At 40.7% G+C, this 17,806-nt stretch overlaps 1 protein-coding gene and 1 long non-coding RNA gene across 2 annotated transcripts in view; one reads left to right on the top strand and one right to left on the bottom strand.

Annotated features, from left to right (window-relative positions):
• Window positions 1-258: 258 nt before the first annotated feature.
• LOC148184459 (uncharacterized) lies at window positions 259-2,312 on the bottom strand. Its single transcript, XR_015772435.1, has 3 exons — window positions 2,162-2,312; window positions 1,882-2,029; window positions 259-530 (listed from the first exon to the last, which is right to left on the bottom strand). It is a non-coding gene; the product is annotated as an uncharacterized LOC148184459 (long non-coding RNA).
• Window positions 2,313-6,980: 4,668 nt separating this feature from the next.
• Window positions 6,981-17,806, top strand: part of DTWD2 (DTW motif tRNA-uridine aminocarboxypropyltransferase 2) — a 75,721-nt gene continuing 64,895 nt past the window's right edge. The window contains exon 1 of the mRNA XM_014257069.2: window positions 6,981-7,111. Coding sequence (XP_014112544.1) covers window positions 6,981-7,111 — 131 coding nt within the window. The remainder of the gene's footprint in view (window positions 7,112-17,806) is intronic.

The following is a 17,806-nucleotide window of genomic DNA, read 5'->3' as shown; positions in this document are numbered from 1 at the left end:
TTTACAGTTCTCGCTAGGAGAAGGAATTGTTAATCCACCAGTAAAACTGACTACTTGATCAGGGACTAATATCTGCAGAGCCATTGGCTTCTACCCACCAAATGCAGAATGCTGAACTCCCAGCACAGGTAGACTGCAAACAGCCATACAAGCACTACAGTTTTTATTAAATTCATTTGCAAGTGGATATCTTTCTGTATAATTAGAAACATTTTATAGTAACAAATGCAACCAAAATGTTCAAAAGCTGCCTCTCAATAATGTCTGCTGGCATAACTGTATTTGTGCCAAAGGCTTAGGGCTCTGCTAGTTTATCTGTGTGAAGTAAACACTGTAAAATGCACTTGCAAGTGATGAATGGTAACACAATTACCACAAGTGTGCAGCTGCAGACCAACTTTTGGCCTCCTCAAGGTTTCTCTCTTCAAAGTGAGGCTAACATAAGCCACCTAGGCTAACCTGGGTGAAACTTGAAAAGCAATGTTCCAGTTTGTAGTGTTACTTGTCCTAGTCCAGTACTTCCCATATTCCTAGAAGAAAAATATAACAGTATAAGTACCTTTGTATAACTTCACTGAAATTAATTCCAATGCAGATTCGCTAGAAGGTTTCAACGTTTTAAGACCAAGTAAAGCAATAAGGTCCTACCCATATTATTCTCTTCACTATTATTTTTTTCAAAATGGCTGGTAATCATCCTGAAGGGAGAAAGAGACAGAACACTTCCTGGTATTAACAATGTGTGAAAACATGTAAGCCAGTGGTTTTGAGATGCAGTAGTTACCTTGCAAAGTCACACCCTGATTATTTCATTGTAACTCATCTGTGCTGTTATGCCAAAAAAGAAAAGTGTATGTTCAGGAGACAGCATGAGACAGCTGGGATGGAATGTTATTTTGAGCTATTTTCTCACACAAAAATAGTTCCTTACTGCACATTCTTATAGGGTATCTGCAAGTTGTGGGGGCAAATTTCAATGGAAAAACATTATTATCTCCTAAATCCTGTGATTCTGGTAAATAAATAAGGCTATGGAAAGTAACTCTTTCATTGGCAAATACGTAGAAGAGAGGTGCTAAAGAACAAGCTCTGCAGAGGACTTTTCATCAAGAAGAATAAAGGCATAATACTGCTGCAAAGAATTTTGGACAAGATTGCACAGATTTTAATTCTTAGTTCAACAGAAAAAAAACACAAAGGAAGAATAAGCAACAAACTGTGTTTCTATTGCTGCTGCTGTTTCTTTATTTTATATAAAGGATATTTCCAAACCCCTTGTGGGAGGAGAAGGATAGAGATAGTGCTGAAGGTGGTCTTGTCCTGATAAATTGCAGCTGTGTTGATTACCAAAGAGTGGGAACAGCCTTGTCCTCACAGCTGTGTCCAACAAGGATGGGAGTTATGGAAGAGTGGGTTAGTTGGTCAGGAGTTGGAGTCAGTTGGCCATGCTGTGAGGAGGACCAAGTGTGTTGGATGCCATAGCAGGGCTGAGATGCGTGCCGAGAGTCCATCTACCACCCCAGTCCTGCTTTAGGATTTATCTGTAGCACGGATTTTTGGGGATACTGTTTCAAAACAGTGCTTCCAGTTCCAAAACTGATCTGTTAGACTCTTATAATTTGGCTTCAAGCATTTGATCTTGCTCAGTCTGAGTCTGTGCCAAAACCAAAGAATCCCACCTGGCCTGTAACTCTGAGTTATTAAAAGGTTCAGTGCCCATCTAGGTATCAACTCCCACCGCAAGACAGGGGTCTTGCTGTGAGCGTTGCGCACCTAGGGCAACTCTCACATCTAATTACCATTTTCCTATAACCAACAGCTCACCTGGATAAATGTTCCAGATATCAGAAGCTTCGCCAGTCTACATTTCCTGTGGCTTACCTGGAGCATCAGCTCTGGGTGCCAAATTCGGGTCCAGACCCCTTCTGCGGCTTCCCTTGCTGCTCTCTAGTCCTGCAGAGCTCTGCTCCCCCCATCCATTGCCCAATGGGTTTGTTACACACACATCGAGGTCTAGCAGATGTCATTGCTGGAGCAGATACAATACAAAGCATATCCTTAAAAAACTTCATCCTAGTATTTTTACTGTACCCATACCTAGCATATTTAAACACTTCTGATTCCATAGTGCACTTCATCTTATTGGCCATCATCATACTACCTTTAAAGTCCATCAGTGGAAGCACTGTTTTGAGACAGCATCCCCAAAAATCCATGCTACAGATAAATCCTAAAGCAGGACTGGGGTAGCAGACCATCTCAGCCCAACTACAGCATCCAGCACACTTGGTCCTCCTCACAGCACGGCCAACTGACTCCAACTCCTCCTTGACCAACTAACCCTACTCTTCTATAACTCTATAACTTCTATAACACAGCTGTGAGGACAAGGCTGTTCCCATTCTTTGGTAATCAACACAGCTGCAATTTATCAGGGGCAAGACTACCTTCAGCACTATATCCTTCTCCTCCCACAGCCCCCAGTAGTAATTAAAATAGCTGAAATGAATTATCCTTTTCTCAAGTCATTTGCTGTCAGTATTTACAAAGCAGTGACTTATGAATGACAGACAAATCCGAAGACTTTAAACATGATGAGTAATGTCTGAAGCACATAGGTTCAGCAGATTGGGAGACAACATTATGCACCGTATATAATTGCTACACTGTTCTTGCCATGTAATCAGATTTTTAGTACTGGATGGTTAAATCCTTGTCACTGTTTTTTTTTGATTCCTTCGTTCTATTCTTTTCTTTTGGTTTTTTTTGGTTGTGGTTTTTTTTTTTTTGTGTGTGTTCTGTTTCAGTTTTTTGTTTGTTTGTTTTGTTTTGCTTGTTTTAGTTTCTATTTTTTGTTCCCTGAAATGCAATCCTTAGCTGCCCAAGCAAACAGCTAAGATGGGGTACTTTACTCCCATCCTTTGTGTTGCAAATCTGTTATAGTACAGCATCTTCTAGAATAGAGACAGTCAAGGCAATTTTTTCCCTTAAGTCTCACAGTATCTCTGTGCATGTGTAAAAATACAGTACCTCCAGCAATAGTCACCAAGTCCTTGGTGGGAAGTTGGGGAAGATTATTCTGGGCAGCTTTCTTATCTCACTAAAACATTCTTTTTCCTTCAAAAAGGCCTGTCTTGGGAAACAAGTGGGCTGACAAATCAGGTTGGTATATGCTTAGGTCAAACAAAAAGCAAGCTCTTCCCCAAAACTCAACAGTTCCTGGTTTTGAGACGCCTCCACACTTCTCCTACACTGAGCTCTATTTCCACCCTGAGTGGTATTTACCAACATTGCTCTGCAGCCCCCATATCTAACATACTGTCTTCCATATTGCACGTGGGCACATGTGTTCGCACATGTTGCCGGCTTAGAAGGTGCTTTGTGGGTACCATTCTGCTATACAAACACCAAGATGTTTGTCTGTCTTCTGTTGTGAGGCAATGAGGCAGAATCACACAACAAACATAAGCATCATCCTTCTTTTTCATGGCAGCCTTTGTACAAGCATCTCTCAGCTCACCTGTCTCCAAACTTGCTCCCCCTGGTGTTGCCGCTGAAGATGAATAGATCACACGGACACAGGTCGAGGTGTGGTGAAAGGAAGAGAGAGTTTATTTTTCCTCCCAGGATTTATAGACTTCTTACCATGGCCAGGGATTGGATGGTCAGGGTAACACTTTCTCACTGCACTGGCCATGAGAAATGGCCATCACAAGACGTGTAACAGAAAGAATGTACACATATCTATGTTTACAGTTACTGTCCTGGGAAAGTCCTTAGAAAACTATGTTAGCAAGCTCAGAAGCTGAGTTTTCAGGGCGACACCCTGGCTCACATTTCTCAGTGCCAGTCAGCTCTGCAGGTCCATCTGTGGTGCCCTGAGGCAGCAGTTTAGCTCAGCATGGCTTCCAAACTCCCAGATCCCACCACAGTTATGCAGACTGTGCCCCTCGCTGACACCACTGACTGTGCAGTAAGACAGCTCAGGCAGCCCCTCCAGCTTGGACAAGGACAGGGATGGACAGGAAACATGAACCACAGATACCTGAATTCAACATTTGTGAGCTGCCATGGAAGAACATTCTATACGAGGACACAAAGAAAACAAAAGAAAAAATATAATGTATCCAGCAGGATTTCAAATTACTTATGCTGGTATTTGAAACTCTGAGTCAAACCAGGCAGTAGAAACATGTGACTTGGAATTAAACTGGGTAAAGCTGCCTGGAAACTACACCTGCTATTTGAATATGCTTCTTTGAGAACTGCTATCCTGACAGCTTTTTCATATCTCTCAAAATAAATGTATATTAAATTTGAAGTTCTTGGCAGGTAAGTGATTTTTGGTGACTTGTAGCAGTGGGAAATTTAATTTGTTCTTACTCAGTAAGGGCTAGCCCTAAAATAAAATAAATACTAAATCCTAGAATAAAAGAGAAACAGTTTATATAAAGATGCAGAAATTGGAAATGCAGAAGAATGGTACTTTCCACAAAATTTAATGGATTTTCCACACTAAGTGAGTCACTAGACACGTGACCATTTATTATCCCAAAAAGGGAACAGTGCAGTACATCAAATGTATTAAGTGCAAGCAAGAAGCTCCCAGTCACACCATCATTCAGGTCTGTGAATTTACAAATTGCAAACATTGGTCCAAGGAGATGCTGCAAATTTCTCAGGTTTCTAATATGATGGTGGATGTGTTAATTTGCACTCAAGTCTGCACATTAAATACTCAAGCTATTCATGCATTAAAAAGACAGTGTGAACATAAATACCTATTAGCCCGCAAAGGATTATCAAGATCTGCCATAAAATGTATTTTACTTTTCATCTTAGACTTAAATACTCAGTCATTTTTCCTCTTAAATGCCTCTTTATTCAAACAAGATGTTTTGGCTAAAAAATAATGCTTCCGATATTTAAAAATTAGTATTTAGTCTCAGATTTGTAGTTCTTTGGCCCTTAGTGGGAGAAGATGCTTTGAAACAACACAGGTATAGCAAACGCTAGCTCTGTTTAAAAAAATTAAAATGCTAAGGCTCAGCTGGCTTTTAATCCCTTCTACTGTTGTTGGTGGTTCAGAACAGCAGTGTTTTGCTAACAGGAACCCTCTGCCCTCAAGCCTAGCTTTTAGTCATGGTCAGGTTATCCTAGTCTGACTTCGTGTTTCCATTTTCCTTCAGTTTCACCTGACTCATTTTGCTCTTCAGATATACACATATGGAGAAAAGCATCCTCTCTCTGCTGAACCTCTCCACATTCACTGCCACATTCACCCCCTTCCTTGGCAACAAAACTACTTCACACCAAGTTACTGTTACATTTATTTTAGGCACCTATATGCAGACCTATTTTCTTCTTTTGTGTGGTCCAGAACAGATTACAATGGTTTACTTTTTTTTGTAAGCTGATTATACTTAGCAGAGCAGATAAAAAATTCAAGTCTTTGAAGACATGTGGAAAGCTGTGAAGGCATATCCAGGCTGCTGCTGGTAGCCCTGCCTGGGGATCCTTCCCAGTAATATGGAACCAGGAAAGTAGTAATTAATACTTCTTGTCCTGCCCACTACAGCTGTGATCCTTCTAATAATAGGCCTAAATAAGCTGTTTGTAGGTTATAACAATTTACCTCATGATGTGGCTTTCAGTTTAATAAAAAATTTTCAGCCTTCCCCACCACCCACATTAGTATCCCTGTCCTAAATTAGGTGGCCTGTAATACCAAGAAATAGATAGCTTTATAATTTAGAATTTGCATAGTGGCATTTTCCCTTTTACCTAGGATTTTTTTTCCTGTTTCTCTGGTTTTTTTTTTGTTTGTTTGTTTTGTTTAATTTACAATGCATAAGTATATAGCCAGCTTCAGAATCAGTGGTCTCTGATTTTGTTTTTCATATCTTGTGAGGAAAATGTATTTTAATAGCTACACAAGAAAATTAGTGTATGTGTACCTTGAGCTACAAATATAAAAGTACAGTACAAAAACATACAACTTAAAAGCAAAACTACGCAAATATTTTGCATGAATCTAATACCAGGAGGCCTGAATTACATCAAATGGCCCTGATGATTGTAAATACGCAAACACAATACAGTTTATTTTGGATACAGAACAGAAAACAGGAAATAATACAACCGGCCCACTCATCTGCTGATGCTAATTTCAGGAGAGGATCTCATTTGTGGAAATTTACTGGCTGCTGTATTTCAATAGATTTCTAATGTAAACTGCAACAACTTTGGAGCTGAATTTCATTGTACTGTGTAGTGAACTCCAACAGATTCAGCTTATTAACATATCTACCTTAATGATCACAGTATGACTTCCATTTTGTCTTGTGCTGCAGAAACTCTCCTGGAGTTGTGTAAGCCCAGGAGAGGGCATAAGGAATCTATAGCATGGGAAGTCCTGAACACCTACTCTGCAGCACTTGGAATAAAACATCAATTTAAGTGGTAAGACGATTACTTAACAACCATAAGTTTGACGCAGAGCGGGGCGCTGTCCCCTCCAGGCCTGAGCTATTTGTCGGTCTCTCGGCGGTGCCGGTACCCTTGAGGTGAGAGCGGTGGCAGGGGCGAGCAGGAGTTCCCGGTTCCTGGTTCCCCGTTCCCGGTTCCCCGTTCCCGGTTCCCGGTTCCCCGTTCCTGGCGGGATGAGGCTCACCCTGTCCCGGTCTCGGTCCCGGTTCTGGTCCCGGTCCCGGTCCCGGCACTGCCCGGGAAGGCCCAGCGGCTCCGCGCGACCGCCGCGTGCCGGCAGCGCCGCCTGCCGGTCGCTCCTCGCTGCGCAGCGCGAGCGGCTGGCATTGGCACCGCCCCAGTGGGCGGGGCTCCACCTGCGTTTCGGGCGCTCCCATTGGATGAGTCCCGGGAAGGGGCGGTGGCGCTTCCTCACGTGAGCGGGGCCGCGCTCTCTCCTCCCCGCTGGTGCCCCCTGGCGGTGGGCGGCCTCGCGGTCTCGCCACGCCGGCATGGAGGGGAGCAGCGGCGGGGCGGATCCGGGCCCAGCCACGGCCCCGGGCGGGGAGGGCGAGGGCTGCGAGGGGCTGTGGGAGCTGCCGGTGGAGCGCTGCGAGAGGCGGCCCGTGTGCGGGCGCTGCAGGTGACGCGGGCGTGGGGCCGCGGAGGTGCCGTGGGGCCAGTGGGTCCCGCCCCGCTCGCTGTGAGGCGGCGCTGAGGCCCCTGGCGGGCGCGGGTCGGTGTCTCGGTAGGGACTGGGTCGTCCTCAGTGACCCCCTCACGGAGCGAGTCGGTGTGAGCTGGGTTGCGCTCGCCCTGTGCGCCTTCCAGCGCATCTCACAGTCATGGAACGGGTCAGGCTGGGAGGGATGGCAAGGGGTCGGTCATCTGGTCCTGTGGCCGTGCTGCAGCAGGGCCATCCCACACGGCAAAGGATTGCACCTAGATGGTTCTTGGATATTCCCAGTGACGGAGACTCCACAACCTCTCTGGACAATCCGTGCCAGACAAAGTAGAGATGTTCTTCCTCGTGTTCAGGTGGAACTTCATGTGCATCAGTTTGTGCCTGTTGTCCTGCAGCCGTCATATCCTAAAGGCGTGTACACACCTCTTGTGTAGCAAAACCACGACTTAACTCTGAATTAACTTAACATGAATTAACTCTGTTGTCCGAGGAGTGGGTAAATATGGTGGGGAATACCTAGAGGCTCAACTTAAAGAGGGTGCTACACCTTTTCTCTGTATGGTCACCTTCGAAAAGCAAAGAGGATGGGGGAGATTTGTCCCCTCAGTGCCATGCAGTGAGGCATGTGGGGCTTCAGTATGGCAGTATTTGGTGCTTTGTCAAAAGTAAATGAGAAACTTCAGCTAGTTTTGAAATCCATTCAAGCGCTGGTTAATACAACTTGTTAATTCAGGTATCTTTTTGAAGCAGGCAGTGACTTACAGAAATACCTCACAACCTGATTTTATGCTTATGTAGGTATGTCCTTTTAGTGAAGTGAGTGCAGGTTCCTGAACTGAAATGTCTGTGCATAACTGTCAAGGAAAAAAGGCTTCTCAGCACCTCTACTCATTCATCTGTTCCTGGTCATTGTGTGAATTGAGTGGAAAGGCATGTGATTTTGCTAACTGTGTAGTTGTAGTGTCTTTCAAGGGTCAGAGTTTGGGAGCTTATTGCGGGTGAGTTTCCTCTATGTAAGTTGTAATAAAAAGTATGTATTGTGCATGTCATATTTTTTGTAAGTGATCACTATTGGAAAAAGTAGTCATAAGCAATAGTTGATGCTCAGAAATGAAAACCAAGCAGATGAGTGACACTTGCCTTTTGTTGCGCTCTTTTTCTCCAGTGACTTACAGCCCAAAAAACTTCTCGAGCTGGATGTGGTTTTGTATCTAATGCCCCCTAGTAAATATAGGGTTTTTTTTGGGATGTGAATTTCTCCAGTCTTGCTTAAACCCATGTAAATTCCATGTATCAGCAACATCTGACTAGTAAAGACACAGCATAGGCCTACAAACCACAGTGGGGAAGAATTGCCTTTTAGTTTATTTTGTCTGTGGCTTTCACCTTCCTCCCTTGCACATTCCAGGTGTGAGCAAGCCAGCTGGAGATTTATACCTTGGTTTATGTCATTCCTTACTGAGCATTTTAATGTTGAGTTATTTTAAAATGCCTGTTGAGTACTGCTGTTATTGTATGTTTTGTTAGTGTGCTTCACAATATCTACTTTAGTTCCTTCAATTTTGAACAGATTCTCAGATGAGTCCTGTACAAAAATGGTTTCTAGAATAGGTATCTCTCTGTTTTCTTTCATAGTAAACGTGATGCAAAGTATTTATTCAGCTTTTCATTACCATGAGGAGTATTACAACACCAGCTTTCTAAAGAGCTGTGGATGAATTATGTCTCTTGTGAGGAGCATGGGAACAGTGAGCACAGAAACGGAAAGAAATGTAGGGGCAGAGAAACCAAGGAGGTGAAAAGACCACAGAGCTACTTTTTAAGAAAATTGTTGTTTTGGTTTTTTTTTGTGGTGGTGACAATGCAAGAATAAATTGTAGTACATTCAGTGCATTTTTTTGCACTATATCCCCTCCATGGTATTCTTCAGGATTATAGCTAAATTTTGCTTTTCATTGATCATTGCATTCTATGTAATGTGACTTGGAGTCAAAGTGGGTAAGGCTAAGGTGCCTCCTGGGAAACAATATTACTCTTAACAGTATCATATTGGTTGGGGCCAGGTATATTTAATTGACTTCCTCAATTTTCTGCACTCCAGATTTTTGTTGTAAGGTACCTTAATGGATGTGATTTAGGTCTTAATTCAGTACAAAAGCATGGAAGATTGGGTTCTCTTTAGTATCATTTGGTGATTCCTCAGAGGAGCTGACTGCAGGTTCTGATTTTTTTTTAGATATGCCAAGATAGCTGATTGACAACTTGCTAACAAGTGCTCAGTCAGTCAAGATGTGAAATAGAAATGTGGGAGTAAGGTACATAAATTTCCCTTTTGGATAATGTGAATGACACTTGAGTGTCCTGAAGGAACAGGATGTTTCTAAGTGTTACATGTTTGAGACTTTATATTGCCTGTGGGGCTGATGGGGAAAACATTAGCATTTGGAATAGCTTGTGATGGAGAATTTGAATGAAATAATGTAATACAATTTTACATTTTGAAGGTTTGTTTATGTAAGTGCCAGTTAAAAGGAAAAGTGTAAAATGATCCTGCTTATGTTTGGTGTTTGAGATGGCAAGGAGCTGATGCAAATGAGGTATGTGCAGTTGACTGTTTTATTATTTGGGGGAGAATTTAATACATAGTCTGTTTGCCTAAACCAAAAGGTTAATGATGATAAACTTTGAATTGATAACTTCTTAAGGTTTGCATAGCTAACTAAAGTATTCTACTTGCTTTCAGAAGTTCAAGCCCCACACCCAAACATTTAAATAGGAGAATAGCTTAATATAGTTTCCAAGTTGCTGTTAGCTAGAAAAACAAAATAAGCAGGCCCCACAACTGAAGTAACGTAGGACAACAATTCGATTTTGTGGTGTGACACTGATAGCAATTTAACATTTTGAAATTGTGTCTTTCTGTGGGTCAAATTTCACTGTTTTCTAGATACATGGTGTTCTGTTAGGGAAAAAGCTTTTCAGTAGTTCAAGGCCCATGAATACACAATTGACTTCTTGCCACAAATCTTGACTGTACATGTGTGGAAAATTCCATTGTTATAGGAGAACTTCTGGGAAATATTTTCAGGAGAAATTATGACTTTAAACTGTGAGTATTATGTGTCATCTCTGGACATTGCTAGGTCTCTTGTAGGCCATCACAAATATGCACTGGTAACAGTCCTGTATATTTGCAGGACAGGTTTATGTTGTGAAGTTGGGTTAACAACAACTGGTTTCTCAGTTCTACTATTATATATACTGTGTTGCTGTATATGTATTTCAAGGGTGGGGGGCCTCTTGAGATCATCTTGAGTCCAGACCCCTGCTGAAGCAGAGCCAGCTAGAGAAGGTTGCCCAGGACTGTGTCCAGATGGGTTTTGAATATCTCCAAGGATGGAGACTCCACAACCGTTCTGGGAATTTCTTCCAGTGTTTGACTCCATTTGTGTTTAGATGGAGTTTCATAGTTTAGTTGTGTGTTTTGCCTCCTGCCCTGATACTGGGTGCTCTTCAGAAGAGCCTGGCTTCATCTTCATTCCCTCCCATCAGTCATTTATATATAGGTATAACATCCTCCTTAGCCTTCTCTTTTCCAGGACAAAGAGTCCAAGTTCTCAGCCTCTTCTCATACAAAAAGCTCCAGTCCCTTAGTCATCTTTAGCTGTGTGCTGGACCTACTCCAGTAAGCTTGTTATTTTCTGGGAAGCTCAGATTTGGACCCAACACTCCAGATGTGTCCTTAGTAGTGTCGAGTAGAGAGGAAGGATCACCTCTCTTGACCTCCAGGCAGTGGTGTTAAATGCAGCCCAGTTTCCTATTGATGGCCTTTGTGTCCAGGGCAGGGACAGTTTGCTGGCTCATGATTAGCCTTTCTGCCATTTCCTTCTCTACAGAGTTGTTTTCCAGCTAGCTCTTCGGTTCCAAAGAGTGTATTGGTGCCTGGGGCTTTTACTCTTATGCAGGACTTTGCATTTACCTGTGTTGAAACTTCATGAGGTTCCTTCAAGCCCATTTCTCCAGCCTGTAAAGGTCTGTCCTGCCAGAAGCCAATATTCGCAGATAGGGTTCTTCTAGATATGTACTGTCTAAGTTACCCTAGAAGGGAACACGTGGGTTGAACCCAGCTCAAACCTTTTGCACTTTTTGAAGTTAATTTTGTGTTTGTTCAGCTTTTGTACTATGCTAAGACGTGTGAATATTTTTTCCATGCTGGTCTGGCTGGGTCAGGGAGATAATAGTCTCTATTGATTTTCTTAGTGGAGGCCATTTACACAAACAATTGATCTACAGAGCAGTTTATCTAAAGCAAAGGCCACCCTCCAGTCCCCTTTGTGTTGAAATAAGTCCAGCTTCCTTTGTGATAGCCAGGGTAACTTCCTACATTTTTTTCTGAACTTTTTCCTGAAAGGGTTCATTTATTATCTTTCACACCTTTGGATGGCCACACTGCCATGTATTAGCCACCCCTATAAGCTATGAGCTTACTGAGGGTGCCAGCATACAGGTCAGTTATGAAGAGCTTAAATGGTGTTGGCCTCAGTGTCAATGTCTGGGCTACTTCACTAGCAGCTTGCCTCCCTCCAGCTGGACTTTATCCCACTGGTCATGTCCTCAGCACCTGGCTGTTGAGCCAGTTCTTCTCACTATCACTTTATTCAGATGGTACTTTATCAGCTTGTCTAGGAGGATGAGATACTATTAAAAACGAGATTCACTTAATAAATTATAAAAAGTTTAATATAAACAAAAGACAATTAGGAGACAAAAGAAATAAAGCAAAGGGTTAAAATGGCCTGGTGCCCTGGCGGGTTGCCAGGAACACACCTGGTATCTTGGGAATACTCTTTTTATCCCCTCCTGCTGTAAAGGTTTAATGCATATTCAAAGCATGTCCCCTGCCTAGTTCTGCCTTCTTAGAATACGCTTTTGCACAATTTTTATTTTCTGCTGGTCAGCACTATTTTTGCTGGTCATCATTATTCTTGCTGATGAGCATTATTTTGGAGTTTGGTTTCCTTTCTTCTGCAAAGGAAGGTTTCCTTTCTTCTGGTCATTGTTGATAACAGTCCGGGCCCGTCATCCTTCCTTTGAGGGCGGCTGGGCTTCATATCTTCCGCTGATAACAGTTTGGGCTCTATTGTTCTCCTGATAACAGCTTGGGCCCCACTGTCTTTGCCCTCTGGGGTTTTTTTGCTTTGTACCTAGGAAATTCTTCTAAGCTTCAAACTTGTTAACAAGAAAAAAAGTACATACATAGCTAAAAAGTATTTAACATATAATATTCATCTTAATACTTGCGAAAGCCAATATCACAATATAATTTATAACAATACTGTCAGAAGAATTACCAAAGCTGAGGTGAGCATTTACTGCTTTCCTCTCATCCACCAAGGTAGTCACCTCATTATAGAGGACCATCAAAGTTGATCAAATAGGATTTTTCCCTTTGTAGATACATCCAACTACTCTCAATACCCTTTTTTTCTTTTGTTTGTTTAAAAATTATTTCCATGAGGATTTTCTCATCTTTCTCCCCAGGGTTTGATGTAAGGCTGACTGACCTACACTTGCCTGGACCTTTTTGCAAAGAGGAGTGACATTTGCCTTTTTTCAGACCTCAGCAACCTCTCTTGTTATCTGGATATCATCGAAACTGTCCTTGTAATAGTGTCAATCAGCTCCCTTAACGTGCAAGAATGCTCCAAAAAGGATCCATCGCATGGCAAGACTGAGTGACGGTAGCAGCACTGCTGTGATTCCCCTGCAGATCATGGTGAAGCCATGTGAAGTGGGCTGTCCACCCACAGCTCATGGAAATCCGTGGTGGAGCAGTGCTCCATCTGCAGTTCTTGGAGAACTCCACACCAGAGCAGGTGGATGCCCAAAGGAGGCTGTGGTCTTGTGGGAAGTATGGCTGGAGTAGACCCCTGGTAGGACCTGTGGACCCATAGGGCAAGGAACCTGCATGGGAGCAGGTTTGTTGGTACGACTTGAGACCTTGTGGAAGGGACCTACACTGGTTCCAGTTCATGAAAAACTGCAGCCAGGGGTAGGAGTTGTGTTGGAGAAGTTCATGGAGGACTGTCTCCTGTGGGAAGGGACACTGGATCGAGGGAAGACTGTGAGGAGTCCTCCCCTGACAACACTGCTGGGGAAGAGTGGGTGGAGAAACGGAGTGAAGTTGAGGCTGGGAAGAAAGGAGGTGTGAGGGGAAGGTGCTTTTAGGATTTGTGTTTTGTTCTTGTTACTCTACTCTGATTAATAATAAATTAAACCCATTTCTCTAAGTTGGGTGTTCGCCTGCTAAGGTAGTTGGTGAGTAATCTCTCCCTGTCCTTGTCTCGTCCCATTAATCTTTCATTATATTTTCTCCCCTGTTCAGCTGAGGAGGGAAGTGCTAGAGACTTTGGGGGGCATGTGGCACCTATCCAGGGTCAATCCACCGCAGATAGTAAAGAGACAATGACAAATATGAGATCTGTCAGAAGAGCACAAGTAGCTGGTGATAAAATTTAGTTCTGAGATGAGGCAGTAACTGCTAGAGATAGTAATCTTTTGTAAGCATGAATCTGGCCTTTCAGTTCTTAATCACAGTCAAAGGTAGTGTTACAAAGATGTTATGTAGTACAGTTTATATGGCTATCTCTAGATTGTCTGCAGCATCAGCATTTGTGGAGAAAGATGTTTTGGTAAGTAGTTGTATTTTGCAGATACGTCTAACAGAGTATATGTGAAAAGTGATTCTGTTGATGAAATTAAGTCTTATATTTGCTTTTAGATTTTTGTGGAAGGACTTCTAAGTAGCACAGCTCCAGTCTGAGGCTAGGGAAGAAGGGATTGCCTAGAAGGGAAGCATGGAAGAGAGGAGCTAGTTTTTTTAAAGGAGTTGTCTTTTAACAGGAGAGCAGGTGAATTGTTCTGTGTATGGCACTATAGCTGAAGGGATCAGAAATTACTTACCTCTTAATAGATTTTTGGCCTATGGAACTAAATTTTCTTTCTTGTAACCATTTATTACTTTTCAAAAAATACGGTGCCTTTGCAAGTCTGTTGTATCCTTGTGTTGACCCAGTAATTGCTTGCATAGGTTTTCCAAAGTGTCCAAGTGTATTTTCATTAGAAGATGCTCAAGAAGATTTGAGGAATGTTAAGAGGGTGTCCTGAAATTAGTTTATGGTAAAAAAGATGCAGAATTTACCAATTATAGATTAAGATGTAACTTGTTTGAAATTGATCAACTACAATCTGGTGATCTGTACCACATTTTAAGCAGAATAGCTACAGGTAAGTGGAAAAATTATCAATGATTAGATTGGAAGTTCAATGACTTTTATAATCTTAATAAGCTTCTGGTAATGTTCCTTTAAATGATTGTAGTTTGCTTTCTAAATTCTGTATCTTCTATTGGGTAGACTTATAAATATCAAGCTAAACATTGTTTATTTTTGTTCTGTGTTTAACAGTTACTGTATATGCAGTAGTTTCTCATGCTGCTGTTTCTTTGGTCCGTATTGCCAATAATGAACGGTGCCAGGGGTGTTGGTGAATTCAAGATTTTGTGACTTCACTGTTACTTATTTCTGCTGCACTAAATTTCAAGGCATTTATTAATTTCCTTCTATATTGTGAGCAGCTTAATGAGTAGAGACTTTTTTAGGCTGCTTTTGTGCCTCAGCTGACTTGGTTAGCATACTTTTTGATCTGTTATCATTAAAAAAAGGAAAAAGAATTTGTCAGGACAGCCACTTCGGGCTGTGGATAACTATGGGCTAATAGAAGCACATCCAAAGACAAGAACTACAGCAGAGAATAATCTTGTTAATTAAAACAATGTAGTACCTTTGATTGGCTTCTGTTCAGTAATTACAACAAGTACACCTTTTCCTTGGAGATGATAGTGTATTGTAAAAGAGGTCAAAAAATGTTTCAACATTGATCAAGCCTCCCAAGTTTAATTGTAAGGAATACTAAAAATACCAGTGGTTATTTTCCTAGATTTGGTTTTGATTTTTGTAAACAGGACAAAGCAAAAACTTAAAAAAAGGTGAATTTTACTTTCCATTCAGTGGAAGTTACAAAAGTAGCTGAAGACTGTTATCCATATAGCCAAATAAGAATTAGTTTAAGTGCAGCAAACCCAGTGATTTTTTATGTAATTTCTGTGGCTCGTGTCTGATATTGGCATAGATAAATTTTGGCACAGTGCTGTTTCTTTTGAGGAGAGCCAGCCCTGACATATCCCTGAGTTTTTTATTATGTAATGTATTCAAGAGGTTGTGTGAGCATCCTGTTACTAATTGGTCTTACTTCAGTCAGATTATTTTCAGTTACCTGTTGTTTGTTTTTACTTTTTTTTTCCTTTTTTTCCATTTTCCGTCAGTTTCAGATTTGTTTTTAAAAAGCTTTCCTATCATTTCAGGTGTATCACTCAAATCTTGCTTTGTTGAAACATGATGCCTAGAATTTTTTTTAATTTATTATTAAATACTATTTTATTTAATATTCTTAATAATATTATTATTTATTATTTTTAGTTTTAAAATTAATATTATTTTATTATTCCTTTCAGCTGTGGTGTTTGTTGGAGTCTTCTCTCTTCCTTTTAGTGACTGTATGTCATTCCACCTCCCAAATCTCCCATTCACATTTATCTCTTGCAATGCACCTGCATGTCCCTTCCTAGTTTTTTTTAATATCAAATATTGTTCTGAGCACTGGATTCAGTTTTCACTTGGCACTTTTATAACTTTACCAGAGTTGTACTTTTGCTGTGCAAGCTCTGCTGAAGTGTTCTTCATCAAAGTCTGTAATGCTTTTTGCTTGGAATAAATAATCCCAGTTAAGACTCGTAGATCTCTCAGCCTACTAGTTGTCTGTGTTGCTACTGGAAGCATACCTCTCTTTTGGCTTGCAAGACATAGTTAACAGATTTTTCTTCCCTCCAACTTTCTACATACAATTTCTGAGTTACACCAATTATGCCTATGATATATAGTAAAAATTTATTTTAAAATTCTTATGCTCAGTTCTTAAATCTATTTAGTACATCAATATGGAAGACTGCAAACTGTCTCTAACATATGATTTTTAATCTCAAATTTAGTTTCATGGAAATGTCCAGCTGTATTAGTTATGTGAAGGGAAACGTGTCCTTGCAGTTCTTGATTTTTGTTTCCCCATGAACACGTAAAGAAAATGTACCAAATGAGTCCTGGAGGCCTCATCCTGTGGTTCTTCCAGCACAAAGTAGTAAACAGAAGGTCATGAACTTTTTTACCTAGTGAATAGTCAAATACTTACTGTGGCTTATCTTTATTTCTTTCCACATGTTTTCCTTAGTTTTTATATATTAATAATTGATAATGCAATTTTTTGAGAGTTTTTTCTTTCTTTTTTTTCCTTTTTTAAAGCACTCAATCAACTAGAAGTATTAAATAAAATTGAGTATGCATGCATACTATATTGGAAGAAGCACCTTTTAGTGCACACTTTTGTGTGAATTGGCAGTATCAGCTTATACAACCTTACAATATTTATTATAAAATACTTTTATTTTCTTATGGTATTATGGAAATTCTTGCTTGTGTTTCTGTTCAGCATTTTAGCATTTCTGTTTATTCCAAAAGAACAGTTTAATGAAATTGAAACTAGGTGAATTGTACACTAGGGAGAGAATAAGTGGGTTTAATTGGAATGAATATGAAATGTTCAGGAATTCAATATTTTGATGCTTATGTCATATAGTGGAAAGAAAATGTTCCTTATCTAAAAAGCACCTAGAGTTTATAGGTTAATTAAGGATGCCAAACAGTCTGAGGAAATCTACTGCCGGAAAAGTTAGTAAGTTCTAAGGCTAGTTTTGTTAACAGTGGGTTATTTTCTTAACAGCTGTAAGAAGGTAAATCAAGACAGTGATAATTTATAAAAGGATGATCGAAGAAAAAGTGATTTAGTGGTTCTTAGGATTTGCTGTGTGTATGAAACAGTAGCAGTCCAACTCAGTTTTACAATGTGTGGAACTTGTTTTTCCTGGTGTTTTTGAATTCAATATTACACTTAAGCAATTTAAGAACAAGCCCCCTTTCCCCCCTCCTCCCCCCTCCCCTTGCCCCTCGGTTTATTAGAATTTTTGGTTAGAACCTTTAGAAATTCTGTTAGAATTTTCAACAGATGAAGTTGTGAGGCTCTAAAATCATTAGAGTTTAAATTTATTTGTTGTTTTTCATAGAAGGGCTTGTTAATTGTACTTTCTAATAGGAAATTACTTCATTAAAATACCAAAGAAGGATCAGTGAATTCCAATTGTGCTGATTCTTCTGGAGATCAAAGTCAAATTCTCCTTGAGCATCAAAGTTCCTTTAAAAGCCTTAATGCATGAAAAGCAGGCAGCTAATACTGTAATATTCAGTTGATTTTAAGTGCCTTTTAGAATATGTCATCGCCAAGTAGGTTAAAAAGTAACCTCTATTGTACAACAAGCCTAGTTACACCTATAGCTGCTTCATGCCTTACAAAACAAACAGGGATGTTGATGAATATGTGCTTTAAATTCAAGTAGTTTTAAAGATAAAGATATCTAGGCACCCAAATGTCTTGGATCTTAGGTCTTTAAAACTGCTTCACTAATGTCTTTGGTGTTTATAGCGGTAC

The sequence above is a fragment of the Pseudopodoces humilis genome, chromosome 4 (assembly GCF_049639895.1).
Source record: "Pseudopodoces humilis isolate 2021_Gansu_Grassland_sample_001 chromosome 4, ASM4963989v1, whole genome shotgun sequence".
In the NCBI taxonomy this organism is placed as follows: domain Eukaryota; kingdom Metazoa; phylum Chordata; class Aves; order Passeriformes; family Paridae; genus Pseudopodoces; species Pseudopodoces humilis.
Note: the sequence above shows the minus strand (reverse complement) of the source record. Positions and strands in the feature narration are given on the sequence as shown.